Raw genomic sequence first — 14,596 nt, 5'->3', positions numbered from 1 at the left:
AAGAAGATATTGGATTTATATCCCACCCTCCACTCCGAAGAGTCTCAGAGCGGCTTACAATCTCCTTTACCTTCCTCCCCCACAACAGACACCCTGTGAGGTGGGTGGGGCTAGAGAGGGCTCTCACAGCAGCTGCCCTTTCAAGGACAACCTCTGCCAGAGCTATGGCTGAGCCAAGGCCATTCCAGCAGGTGCAAGTGGAGGAGTGTGGAATCAAACCAGGTTCTCCCAGAGAAGAGTCCGCACACTTAACCACTACACCAAACTGGCTCTTGAGGTGTAGTGGTTAAGTGGGCCTTGAGGTAGATTTGCTTGGACAGTGAAAAGGTTTGGAGAGTAGCAGGCAAGGAGGGGAATTCAGATTACAACAGAAAATCTGGTGCAGCAAGGCAAACATTGGGAGAAGACCTACGCCACCTCCTTTAATACTGGAATACCACACACTAATCCTAGTAGCTACTGCTTGCTGTCAATCAAGAACTTCCAGAACCTTTCAGAGACTCATTCAGTGGGGCTTATTCCTAAATAAATGTATGTAGGATTTATTTTCTTAAATAATTCTCAACATTTCGGCATGTTATTAGTCTTTTCTGAGTCTTCCTAAGATAAAGGTAAAATGTGCTGTTATGTTACAACAGACTAAGGAACGTTTTATAGAAAAATAGGTGGTGGAGCTAATCCAGGAATTGTTATGCAGCTGCACCTACTATTCAATGGACAAGGAGGTGGAACTCTCAGAAGGAGGAGGTGGAACTCTCAGAAAGGTTCAGGAGCTGCGTTCCTGTGAGCTCCCTCTGAATCCGAGGCCTGCAACAGACTCATGCCTAGATAAATCCCAGCTGAAATTTAACATTTGGTGTAAAATCTCCCTTTTCCCAGAATGATACACCAGACTCTGCTGACATGTCTAATAGCATTAAAGTTTTTATTACAATTATCAGATGTTTCAATTAATGTTTAGGTTGATATTAGGGTGGGTCAGTTCTAAAGACCAGACACAGGTACATTTGAATGCTATAAATAATCTGACAACACATGAAAACTTACCAGCAATTTTCCTTTGGTGATTTTAACTGGTTTTCCTTCTTCGACCAAAATGTTGCTGTTCTGTACAATTGTAGGTGGGCGCTGATGACTTTCTAAGTACATTCGAACATTCATTCCAGCATCCAACTGGACTCCTTTTACATAAACTGTGAAATTAAATGTGTCAATCAAATTGTTACTGTCATCGTGTCTGTAAGTTACGTGTCCAAGGCTGAGATCATGCTGAGTGAAAGTGCCCAGTGCTGAATTATTTACAAAGACTTGTCCATACTTGGGAAACAAAAAGATCTGAAATACAATTTCATGGTCATTTCTAATGTCTTGGTTTGTGGTAACACTCAAGTTAGCTGCCATGATCATTCCTTCTCTTCCTTTCTGGATCAATAAACCCGTATTGTTTACTACATGGACGTAGGGATCTGAAGCACTTACTTCTAACAGTGATGATGTATAGTGCTTCCCATCAGTTACAAACAGCACAAAACGACCATAGTCTGCTCCATGGTGCATAAATAAGACTCGCTTTTGGGCCAAGTCTTCTTGCTTGAACTGATAGAGTCTGTGAGAGGTTTCATTGACGAGAACCAAATCTCCATTAGGAATGCCACGCCTGGTATACAACAATTGCTCATCATCAGAATCAGTATCAGGATCATGATAGCACAGATCAGCCAGGGTCAAGAGTCTCTTCCCATTCTTAACTACATGAAATACCTGATCCACCACACGTACTGGTTTCTCATCATTTTTCAGTTGGATAGAAATGTTAAATTTGATTTCTGCTGATAAAGGGGGTTTGGTTTCTGTGCCTGAGCCCACCTCTGCCTCAGACTCCACAGCCACTGCCGTAATATAAATCTCATCACACACAGTCTCAGAGTCATCATGTATATACATAAGACGTCTATCAATTATATCCTTATTTGTGAAGCTAGTTAGATTACTGTTACTTGCCGGAGAATCTGAAAAATTAATAAGCGATAATTTCCCATGACGAGGACTCCGTGTAACCTTATAATGGAAGGTCTTATTATTGAGGGTCCGTGCAAACAATTCTGACATCGTTATCAATTTTCCTTCACCCTCCATAACAGTGAGGCCATCATTTGTCAAAATAATGTGTCGTGGGTCTGTTTTAATGTTGATTTTGAAAACATAGGTATTTGATATCAAGTATTTTGTAGAAATGAGGAATCTAAATGAGTCCTGTGCTTCCTCGTAGGGCCTACTGATTAAGTGATATTCTACTTTATAATCAGATATTTCCTGTTGGCTGAAGGTTGAATTGATTTGGACAGGTATGTTATTAAGCAAAATACTTCCTCTCTCAGGCAAGGATTGCAACTTGTAATAAAATTCATTTTCTGGCACTTCTACTTCCTCTATGACAGCAAGAAGATTATCAGAATTAAGGTACTCTTTCTTGGCTTTATCAATTACTAATGGTACATTTCTCTGTAGATTATACCTCAACCATTTCACTGTAACTGGAAACAGAAACTCTTCACTTGTTTTATTGAGAATGTTAACTTTAAATGTGAAATGCTCTAGGGCATTATCTTCCTGCATCTCTTTGAAGATACAAGCATATCTCACACGACTGCGTCCAATGGAACGCTGAGAAAAAGAGTGTGCTTTTTTCCACTCTCCACCAGCATGGCGTCTCTGAATTTCTCCATATTGGGGCAATTGTGTGATCTCATAACGTATCTCCAGCTCTTGTTGGAAGGCATTAGTTTCAACAGCCAAATGGCTGAGTGTGATCAAAACTGTATCACCCTGCAGAACCTCAACACCTGTGTTGTTGACCAATTTGTAATCCAAAGGAACAGCCATGATACGCAACACAACCGTGTCGCTGACTCTCTCACCATCGCTTGCTCGCAGTACAATTCTGGAGTTCTTCACACCAGTGTGGACAAAGCAAATATTGCCATGTTTTAAATCCTCATAAGAAAAGTCAGTGATAGCCTTTCCAGGACTCTTGGAATTTTCTAGAAATCCTGCATCTATGTTCAGATTTCCAAGGACTGAAATACTGAGATCTGCAAAACTTGTATCTGCATCTAAAATATTTACTGCATTCACACTCAAACATTTCTTGGAGTGTTCTAACAAAACAAACAAATTTCCATTGGGGAGGGTAAGTTCTGGGGCATCATTTATCGGTCTAACTGTAATAGTAAACATGTAGTCCTTCTTGCCTTGCAGATATAGAGGCATCTCTTTTTTACTGCTTGTAGAAATGGCAAAAGTGAAATAATCATAGCCTTCTTCAGAGCCATCATGCATATAGAGAACTCTGCCTTGCCACAAATCTAGCATGGTAAATGTGGACTCCTCCTCCTGTTCGGCTTCAACATCCAACCTCAACTGGCCATGGGAAGGCTGTTCTTTAATTTTAAAAAGAATTTGTGACTGACGAATCCCTAATTTCTTGAATTCCACATTTACTTTAATGTGCTTAGATTCAAGTGTGGCTTGCCCACCTTCTGGAACTATCAAGTTGTTTACCATCAAAAAATGGTCATAACTGTCCTTCTTGTGGAGTTTGGAATCCATAGGACCAACAGCAGATATAGGCACTACATCTGTTCCAGCAAGTTGTTTTTCTGAGGCTACAGAACTCTCCATTTTGCATCCCACTGAAATATCCTTAGACACAACAACATTCTTCAAGGACTTCTTTTCCAAGTTCATTTTCAAATCTCTCATGCAGCCTCTGAAGGATCCTCCGTATGCATATTTCCCAGATAACGAACTTAATCCTAGTTTCATAACTTCTACCCGTATATGGTCATCTACTCCACCTATATAAACAGGGCCCTTCAGAACAGGAAGCTTACTGTTCAAAGGCAGTAACTTTTTCACTGTTTCTTTTTCTAACGTGAGTTCAATATATCTTGCAGAAAATTTTAGTTTGACAGAGTGCCACTGGTTACCATGGACCAGTCTAAGAGTAGAAAGCTGAATTTTACTCTTCCCCTTTCCAATATGAGCTTTAATCAGACCATTTTCTATTTCTATTGCAACAAAATCTCCCACTTGCCCAGAACTATAAAGCAGCAAGCCTCTTGGAACTGCGGTTTGCACTGTACATTCCAAGATTCCTTCCTCCTGGATATTCCATGAAGGAAAAGAAACATAGGATTTGGAGCTGAAAAAACTAATGGGATCATCTTCACTAGCAAAAAACTCATCACTGCAGCTCAGTGACACTTTGTGAACATTTTTTAATCTCGGAGAAGGTCTGAGGGATGCTAGGATGCTGAGCTTGTTAAATATCACATCTTCAATGCACCCTCGAAAATTAACTTGTGCACTGTGAACGCAAGAGACATTCAGGCTGCCGCTGCCACCAATATAGAGGCCATGTTGGATGTTCAGTTCAAACAGAACACCTGGCATTTTTGTCCTAGCTTGATGATGTTTATCAACTGCCACTGAAACATCATCATTTTCATGATGGACTTCCAAAAGGTGCCATGCCGAATCATTCAGCTGCGAGTTCCTCTGGGAACACAGAACTCTCTCGCCAGCTCCAAGGTTTATTCTCACCTGCAGAAAATATTTTAAAAAGTCACTACTCCCAAGAATGAAATATAGGTATGCATGAAAAGACAATGAAAAGAACTAAATGCAAAATACTTTTTGGCGAGATCCAAATACTCCAGGGGTGGCCAACGGTAGCTCTCCAGATGTTTTTTGCCTACAACTCTCATCAGCCCCAGCCAGCATGGCTGGGGCTGATGAGAGTTGTAGGCAAAAAAACATCTGGAGAGCTACCGTTGGCCACCTCTGAAATACTCCGTTCTGCTAAATGCTTCTTTTTCAATGAAGGAAGCTTTTCTCTGCTGGAGCTAAGTCTTTATCATAGAATAAAGGGGCCATTAATGGAGATGAGCACAGAGTTCAGTATTAGAGCAATTGCTTTGCATGTACATAGTCCCTGGTGTGTTCAGTTAAAAAAAGGATACCAGAGGCAGATGTAGGAGGCTGCCCAGCTTGAGAATCTGGACAGCCATGGACAGCAGACCATTCTGGGCCAGAAAGATCAACAATTCAACCATTTAAAGCAAACTCACCTGTTTATAATCCTACCTGTATATTTCCAGAATGTAATTCTACCAAAAAACAACTTTCTGATCCCGCAGCAAGAAAAAGTAATCCAGTTGGTCTACTTGTTCGAAACCGTAATTGCAGTGATGTTGTGGAGGACGATTCGGCAACACTGAAGTGTACATAACTTGCACCATAAAATGATACTGAAATGAAAGAACAAAGGATGAATTTACTGAATGTTTCCTTAGAGAACATGATTTCCTAGTATTTTGCATGGATGGATAAATGCATGTAAGTAGGAATTCTTTGTTTCCTCTGCTAATCACTATTCTGAATTCAGAATTTCTTCTCTCAGATAATTCAACAAGAAACAGCACTGCTGGTCAGTGATGACTTCCATAATTTGCATCAACAGGCTAATGACAAAACACTTTTTCTGGTCCACTCAAAGGACTGCAGACCATGGGCCTTTCTACAGCTTTGTATGCGCTACTGGTTCCATCACTACGTTCTTCCTAACCTATTTGAAGCCATCAACTATACATGACCAGGTGCTCAAAAATGTGGTACTCTCTTCCCAGAACTGTTACTTTAAAACACTGGACATCAGAATGCACCCACATAAAAACCTGTAGACACAGAAAATGCCAAACAGAAGGCTAGAATGTAATTCTCTCTTTGATATTTATTCACTGGACGCTTTTATACATACACCCCATCACTTGTTTTCTTTTGTAATCAATACCTTTATCATGTTTTTATTATATGGAGGAATAAAACGCTGTGGCAAACTTATGAAATGTACGCAAAATATATAAAATAATGATTCTGTATGGAAAGTGTAATGTTTAAGAATAAGATTTGTTACAGTTATGAGGGGAAAGTGTGTTTGATTTAGCTTCCAGGAGCAATTTTCAAGGCTATGAAGTGTGGAGGCCTCTGTAGGCAACCTGACAAGTAGTGACCAAGCGGGTCACAAATGACAGGCAAATCCATTACTCTCACTGGTCTATCACTAAGAACCACTGAGGTGGTGGCCTGGTGCTACTGCAGTACTGAACACAGCTAATGTGCAATTATTAAAAAGTGTGTCCCAGAAACACATCTCAAGAAGACAGCCATTGCTCTATTGTCCTTCCAGATCAAAGGTGCCCCCCCTGAAACCCCTGGATGCCCACCAAGTGTTTTTAGAAAGTGGATTCGGCCTTGTAGTAAGCAAGGCTGCTAACTGGCCACTGGAGATCTGATTAGCTCTGCAGATTAAAACAATCTTGTTTCAACAGCAGCTACCACTGCACTGATTTTATTCTCCCTCACTCCTCTTTTTCAGTTGTCTTTTAAAATTACCTGTCTTCTCCCCTGCACTTGGATTTCCTCTGCGTATGTGATTATGTGCATGGCTCAGCCTCCCCTGGCAGCTATTCTGTGGTTGTGCTCACCACCTTGTCCCAGAATTCCAAAGGTGCCCACAGCCTCAAAAAGGTTGGGGGCCCCTTCTTTACAAGGAGTTCCTCCTACATTCTGAAGTGACAGTCCATAAGTAGGCAACCATTTTGGCCTAAGTACCCTTCCCAAACATAACATCTAGTTATGAAGATATGGGTGTGTCAGCAAACAAAAGAGAGGAGGGAGACCGGGTTCAGAAAGCCAAGCCCCCAGAAGCTCTACCTGCACCTCAGGGGTTCGCCTTGGACTTGGCTGGCAACTGTGTGGTCCTCAGAAGTAATGAGAAACATGGAACATGATGTACCTGCTGGCATGGATCCTGGGAGCTGCCTACTTCTGTGACTGCCCCACATCCTTTTTCTGAATGTTAAATCTGCTCTAAATCTGTATGCATTATAAACTGAGGAGTGGGATTTTTCAGGAGAAAGGTAACAGTGGCTTCAAACTTGAGATGATGCCAATGCCAATGCTTTCTTTGAAAGAGGATAAGGATCTTTGGCAATGTGTTCACAGCGCTAGTCAAAACATTGCCAGGAATGCCGATATCTCAAGTGGGAGCCAAGCTATGTTAGGAATTAGCTATTTGAGCTCACTTGTGGAATTAAGCAACAAGAAAATCAGGTCCAGTTAATTTAACCACCATTAGCATTTTCTTAAGAACAAGTGGTATAAATAAGACACACTACAAATTGCTGTAACTGAATACTGAAAATTACATGCAGTTTGAGAAAGATGCAGAGATTCTATTAGATCCGGCCAGGTTTTTCACTCAGTCTTCCCCATCTTTTTCCCACAGCCCCCACCCAACACCATTTTCTTTCATGCAGCTCCTCTCTTTTTCACCAACAGAAAAGATTGTTGAACCCAACCCAGCTGCCAGGATAACACTGAGAACATTGCAAGGGGAAGACATCCACAAGATCCTAAAATTAACAAGCAGGGATGTGCCATGAGGGAGCAGCAATGCTAATGGCAGCAAGGCACCTCTGCTGCCCCATTCACTTAACCGCTCCCCCCTCCTCTGCCCACCCGGTATTCTCAGTATTTTTGTTAACATGTTAGTCTTACTTTTTTTTTCAAATATCAATTTTGCATTTTTTCAAAGCCTGGGGATGGCCCCCCAGGTCTGTAGAAAAATATCCTTTTTCCATCATGGGGTCTGAGTCTATCGATCTGAATGGGGGACAAGTTCAGAATTAGATATAGGATGCCCCCATGTATGCAAGTCTTCAGCTGCATCTCTTTTTCCCCTTGAACTGCAGCTCATGTATAAAACTCTCCCTTCCCCCATAATTTCTAACAACTGCAAAACATTCAACAAGTACCTCCTTTAAAAAATTATGAATCATCTCATAGCTTTTTGCAAAAAGTTGTAACGCTTTCATCTTTGTAGTACATCATCATGGACAGTAAATCATAGGATAACAGAACCCTCCATGGGCATCTTCTTTGTCTTCTGGAGAAGTTAAACTCTTGTCTATTTAGGATCACAGAGCCCTCCATGGAAATCTCTACTTTGTCTTCTGGAGAAGTTAATCTCTTGTCTATTTATTGAAAAGCCAATGCTGATAGAAACCAAAATAAATTATCCCTGTTTGTTAATGTATTGTAATGTTAATGTAATGCGGCTATTAGCCACAGTGTGTATGTATGTGTGTATATATATATATATAAAATAAATAATTTATATATATAAAAATATAATTTTTTTGGCCACTGTGACACAGAGTGTTGGACTGGATGGGCCATTGGCCTGATCCAACATGGCTTCTCTTATGTTCTTATGTATTTATTTAATAATTTATCAATACAATTTCTTCCACGTGATGTGGAGCACTGCCAGGCAAAGGGGGAATTAGGCAAAAAAAACCCTAAAACTTTCCCTATACTTTTTTATGGGAGCTCATCCACAACGTTTGCAAAAAATAGTAATGCAAATTGTTACCTTTCTGGCTGTAGCCCTCTACAAAATTTTAAAAAGTTGCTTAACAGGGGGGAAGGGAGTTACAATAGGAGGGGGAAGTGATGAAAAAAATCCCACCCAGGAGGCAACACAGAGGGGGCAAAAATTCCCACCCATGAATGTGTTCCATTTGTGGTTCTGTAGGATCTAAGACAGGGGTGTCAATCATACAGCCCGGGGGCCGAATCAGGCCCCCAGAGGGCTCCTATCAGCCCCCCAAACAACTGGTTGTCATCTGCTTTCTTCTCTCTCTTGCTTCCTTCTGCATAACATTCTGCTTTGCCAGGCTTGCTCAATCACACAGGAGCTACAGAGCAAAGCCTCTATTTTCTCCATTGGCTGAAACTCCTCCCTTGGGGAGGAAGGGGAGAGGAATAGCTTGCTTTGCCAGGCTCTCTCAATTGCATAGGAAAGCTACTGAGCCAAGCTTCTCTTCTTTCTATTTGCTGAAGCTCCGCCTGGTCCCCTGGGGAAAGAAGGAAAGAGCCAGAGCTTCCTTTGCCCAGTTTCCTGGATTGCATGGGAGAGATACAAAGAAAGCACCTTTAAGACCAACAAGTGCTAATGTTTTACACATGTTAAGCTTTTAAAAAATCTCTTGTGTTTGTCCATGTGCTTTATAAAGTTTGTATCTCTGCTATCTGGCATTACATTTTATGACACACATGGCCCACCCAACAAGGTCTCATTTATGACAGATCTGGCCTCCATAACAAATGAGTTCAACACCCCTGAATCTAAAACAACAGCTTTAGTATGGATGCTCCAGAAAAATAAACGAGTCATGATTTGTACTGGCCCAACTGCGAAGCGACTAGGGCTGCCGGCTCTGGGTTAGGATGATATCTGGGAATTTGGGGGTGGAGTCTGAAGAGGATGGGGTTTGGTGGGAGGGACTTCAGTGGGGTATAATGCCAGAGTTTATCTTCTAAAACATCAGTTTTCTTCAGTTGAACTGATCTTGATCATCTGTAGATCAACTACAATAGCAGGAAACCTCCAGGTGCCATCAGTAGGTTGGCAACCCTTGAAAATACATACACAACTTATTTTTCCTACCACAACTTTCTTTCCACAGTGAAGCCCCTCCTAAACTATTTTTTTTAAAACTCCCTGTAGCCTAAGAAGCTGTTCGGATGCTGGCTGCACGAACAGTTGACAATCAGTCCCCCATATACATATATCTGCTTCCCTACCAATAACTTCAGAGAGAAGACCCCACAGGTCTTATTATTTATTATTATAGGTCTCCTTAAACTTATTGGATTTTTTTTTTTTTAAAAAAGCACCTTCAAATTGGGGGTGCCTTTGAGACAGGAAATGCTGGTAGGAAAATACTGCAAATAACTTCCATGGGCTGCTGGCATGCCCTTCTGAATCATGCCCAAGAGTGCAATCCAAATCTCATTACAGTCAATGAAAAAATAAAAGTCCTATCAGTGACTGTAATGCTTTGGGTTGCTTTCCAAGTCTTTTAATTATGTATGATAACAAAGACAACATATGCGTGTTCTGTAACTTAGCCTACAAGTGGCAACAGATCTCCCATCCTCTACAGGCAGATGTTACTGAGCCATTTATAATACCATAAGGCTATATACAGCATGATTTAATTTAGAATCTCATTACTTAGAAATCTGATCTTGTACATTCTTTGCCGAGAATGGAGAACTGCCTCTCATAAATATCTCAATTCACAAACCAGTTCAAACAAAGTACTTGCTTTTTCAGCTGATAATTTCATTGAAAGAGTCAAATTGGTTCAAATGATGCATTTTATAGGACAAAGCATGCCGGTGAGGTTAGCACACTTCTGAAATACACATTTCCTCAGGGATAATTCTGTGAATTCTGTCTTCTACCACACCAATGCAGCTTGTCAAATAACAGGATATGAACTGGGGTAGGGAGAATAAGTTGAAACTTCTCTTGTTTCATGAAAGTGTTACCTTTCATTCTTTATTCTCCCTCTGTTAAGTAGTTAAGTGGAAGACCTAAGCTCAGATGCAAGACACCAAATGAATACTTTATTCCCTGAAGCACACAAAAACAACCGAAAAAACATAGATGACAAATCTACTTCAGAAGGGTGACAGTATAGAGGAGTCCAAGTGGCAGATTGGGAATGTGGGTCTCCAAACTAGGTTGAAGGCAAAGAGACAATACAGGGAGTGAAATTTAAACCATACTTTAGTAATGTATGCAAACCATGTACAAATTGTACTGTGAATACAGCATACATTTCATGAAACCAGAGTGTTACGTGTATAGACATGCTGGAACCCTAATGACACTTGTGGCTTCCTAATACACACACAATATGGAAAACAAAAATGGATTTCTGCTATACATGGCAAATGAAATGTGGCTTGCATGTTTTATTTTCTACAGTGAAATATCCTGCATAGGTGAAATTCCACTTGTGGCCCTAAGTGTTGTGGGTAACAGGGCTACTCATCATCTGGGGTTGGGATTATAATAGGGCAATCAAGGCCGGTAGCTAACCAGGGGCCCACGGGGCCTGGCCCCCTGACAGAGTTTTGCGGCCCCTCACCACCTCCGCATGGCCACCCCCTCCTATGTGATTTAAATAGCATTACTGTGTTTCCCATGGCATTTAAAGGCCCTCATCAGCTGACTGACAGGCTGACACAGGAGGGAGAGGGATGGCCCCAGACTCTCCATCTTTCTGCACTCATCCCCCTGTGGCCCCCTCCCCCTGTGGCCCCTAGCTACGGGGCTGGGGCAATTCCCCAGATTTTTTTGGATTTGATTGAGTTTAACTCTGTCTAGGAATGCACTGTCGGCGCCTCTTAAAGAACTACCCTTAACTATTATCAAGACAACCTTGATAATCCGCAGATGCATAGTAAAGTGCAGAATAGGAGCCACAGTTTTGATTTACCATATTTGCTCAAGCTTGTCTAAACTGTTCAGGCTATGGATCAGCAAAGGTCTTCTGAACAATTCCTCAATTTCTACCAATTTTCTCCATGTCACTAGGAATTCGTATGAAAATGTGTTTTCAAATTCACAGCTTATTCCTTATGTGCAAGAAGCAATATTCAAGAACGCCTCTGTGCCCCGGCCCAGGACATTTCCCCCAAACACTGAATTTGACCCTAAACACCTGGGGATTCATTTTTTCTAAGGCTTGTATTTTGAGATCCTCACTCCCAAGCAGTGTTCCCTCTAAACTGAGGGATTTATCACAGATTTTTAGCCTCCAGCTCGCACATTTTTGTCTTGGTTCAGGAAGGATGACCCCAGAGCACACTAATCTATGTAGGAGCTCACAACTTTAATACCAGTAGTAGCTCACAAAGTAGAATTTTTGCTCACAAGACTGCAACTTAAGAGGGAACGCTGCACCTCTTTTTAAAAGAAACCCATTAACCCGACCACCTCTGACACCAACTCTCATTTGCAAAGGGTTGTTGTGGTCTGCTGTTCAAGAAAAGAGCGCAAGGAAGCCTCCTGTGGAGGGTTTTTGGTTCTCCGCCTTCATTACTCTTCGTTCACTTTACTTAGACAACACCTGGCACGGCCGCCGCGACAAGCACGCATCATGCCCAAGTTCTCATTATTTTGTCTTTCTCCAGCGCCAGCTGTCTGCTGCTGCCAGGCTACAATCGGCACGAGCCAACGCAGTCGCCGCAAAGGCACACCAAGCGCTGCATTCCTGCAAGTTGCAACTGGGATTGGCCAATCCCCTGCAGGCGAGGAGAAGCTGGTGGGGAGGGGCAAGGAAGGCAGGCAGCCTTCCCTAGAGAGGAGCGGGAAGAGGGCCAGCAGAGCCCCGCTCTCGTCCGCCCCGCCCGCATGTTGCCAGAGGCTTCTGAACCAGGATTGCAACAAGCCCTACCTGCGAGCGCCGCTCGGCTAATGGCGAAAAAGAAGAGCAGGGCGCTGGTGGAGCCGCAGCGCGGGGCCATGCCGCCGCGTCCCCGGGGAAGGAAAGCACGCAACGAGCGGCCCCGGGGAGCAGCGCGGCCGGTTTACGGCGCCAAGACTCCGGAGCTCCGCCCGCCGGCAGCTGCGGGTGTGCTTGCTCAGGTCAGGTTACACAGAGGGGCGAGAAAGGGAGAGGTGGGAGGGAGCAGGCGAGCCAGAACGGAGGGCTGCGCAGGAGGAATCGGTGATACCGAAGGCTTCGGCTGTCACTCAAATCTCGGAGCCACTTTTTTTTTAAAAGCACCACTTTTAACTTCTTGGCCCACTTGGAGTCTAAGAAACCTCAGGGCCTCTTTTCACCCCCTTAAAGCTCAATAAGCTTGGGGGGTCCAAGTCAAAAATCTGAGGGCTTTGGGGGTGGAGCAAGGTTGTGACAGGCATAATTGAATTCCAGAGGGAACACATATAAAGGGACCGGGCACCTTTTAAATGCCTTCTCTCCATTGGAAATAATAATGGATTGGGGGGGGCACCTTCTTTTGGGGCTCTTAGAATTGGACCCTCTGCTCCACTCTTTTTGAAACGTGGAGGGTGTTTTGAGGAGAGGCACTGGATGCTATGCTGCAAATTTGGTGCTGCTACCTCAAAAAACAACTCCCTAGCAGCGCAGATACCCACGGATCAATTCTCCATTATACCCTGTGGGAATTGGTCTCCATAGGGAATAATGGAGTGCCCAGCAGACATTCTTTCCCCCCTCCCACTTTCTGATTACTCTGAACTGGGAAGAGGGCCTCCTAACTGGAGGATCCCCTGCCCCCACCTGGGGATTGGCAACCCTAACTCCCTCTCCTCCTTCTGCAGTCAAGACTTTGACTCAGTTGTCAATAAATTCCATTAAAAGCTTCAGCTGCGTACTTCCATGCATTAAGCCTCGGATAAGAGGGCAGGAATTCACACACACACACACCTCGGCTTGTTGGCAACCCTACGGCACACAAAATCTTAGTAAATCAACTACCTACCCCCAAATCTTAGTAAATCAACTACCTTCACTTGCCCTCTTTATCTCCTCCCAGTTTCTAGTTTCTGTGTGATCTGTCATTGTCTATTTGGTGGTTCACATCTTGGCTCCCTTATACTGTATTTGTATGCTACCATTCAGATAACCTCTCTGACCATGCAACACATGTTTTAAATCACTATACTGACATTCTGTGTGCTCCTGGATTTATTCGTTATTGTATTTACATTATTTATAATCTGCCTTTTCTCACAGGGGCTAAGATGGATTACATCTAGTGAGTTAGTACAGTCAACAAAATGGGACATTCAATAACCACGGCATTAGGATTTTAGAAGTCTGGACCCACCAGAAAGAAACAGAAGCATGACATAAGTATAAGCATAACATAAGTATTCAGAGGACACGTTAAGTGATACAAAATAACATAATAGGATTCTACCTGCACTACTTATTGAAGTAGAATCCTTACATAATAGGATTCTACTTCAATATATTAGTAGGGGTGTCATTCTCATTTGTTATGAGGGCCAGATCTGACGCAAATCAGATCCCTGTCGGGCTGGGCCATGTGTGTCATAAAATGTAATGCCAGGTAGCAGTACACAAGCACAATTAAAGAGGTTTAAAAAAAAATTAAACATGCTTAAACAGTAGCACTCTTTGGTCTTAAAGGTGCTTTCTTTGTAAGTCTCCCATGCAATCCAGGGAACTGAGCAAAGGAAGTTCTGGCTCTTCCCTTCCTTCCCCAGAGGACCAGGAGGAGCCTCAGCCAATAGAAGGAAGAGAGGCTTGGCTCAGTAGCTCTGCTGTGCAATTGAGAGAGTCTGGCAAAGCCAGCTCTCCCTCCCCCACCTTCCTCCCCAAGGGAGGAGCCTCAGCCAATGGAGAAAATAGAGGCTTTGCTCTGTAGTTCTTGTGTGATTGAGCAAGCCTGGCAAAGTGAGCTGTGATGCAGAAGGAAGCAGAGAAGGAAGAGGAAGTAGATGACAGCCAGTTGCTCAGAGGCCTAATTCGGCCCCTGGCTCGCATGTTTGACACCCCTGCACTACAACATAGTCCATGGTTCCTAATCATTTATCGGATTCAAGTAAGTTTCTGAAACATTTTGCACAGTGCAAACCTATTACCTCTGCAGAAAAGCCCTTTTGAATAGTTCC

General features: G+C 42.9%; 1 protein-coding gene across 1 annotated transcript in view; it reads right to left on the bottom strand.

Moving 5' to 3' along the window:
* Nucleotides 1–12,498, bottom strand: part of LOC132569678 (chondroitin sulfate proteoglycan 4-like) — a 48,955-nt gene extending 36,457 nt beyond the window's left edge. Inside the window, exons 1-3 of the mRNA XM_060235990.1 lie at nucleotides 12,384–12,498; nucleotides 5,149–5,312; nucleotides 1,048–4,605 (exon numbers count right to left, since the gene is read on the bottom strand). Coding sequence (XP_060091973.1) covers nucleotides 1,048–4,605; nucleotides 5,149–5,312; nucleotides 12,384–12,453 — 3,792 coding nt within the window. The 5' untranslated portion in view covers nucleotides 12,454–12,498. The remainder of the gene's footprint in view (nucleotides 1–1,047; nucleotides 4,606–5,148; nucleotides 5,313–12,383) is intronic.
* Between the last annotated feature and the right edge of the window lie 2,098 nt (nucleotides 12,499–14,596).

This window comes from Heteronotia binoei, chromosome 4 (genome assembly GCF_032191835.1).
Source record: "Heteronotia binoei isolate CCM8104 ecotype False Entrance Well chromosome 4, APGP_CSIRO_Hbin_v1, whole genome shotgun sequence".
Taxonomy (NCBI): domain Eukaryota; kingdom Metazoa; phylum Chordata; class Lepidosauria; order Squamata; family Gekkonidae; genus Heteronotia; species Heteronotia binoei.
The sequence above is the reverse complement of the archived record's forward strand: the minus strand, read 5'-3'. Positions and strand labels throughout refer to the sequence as shown.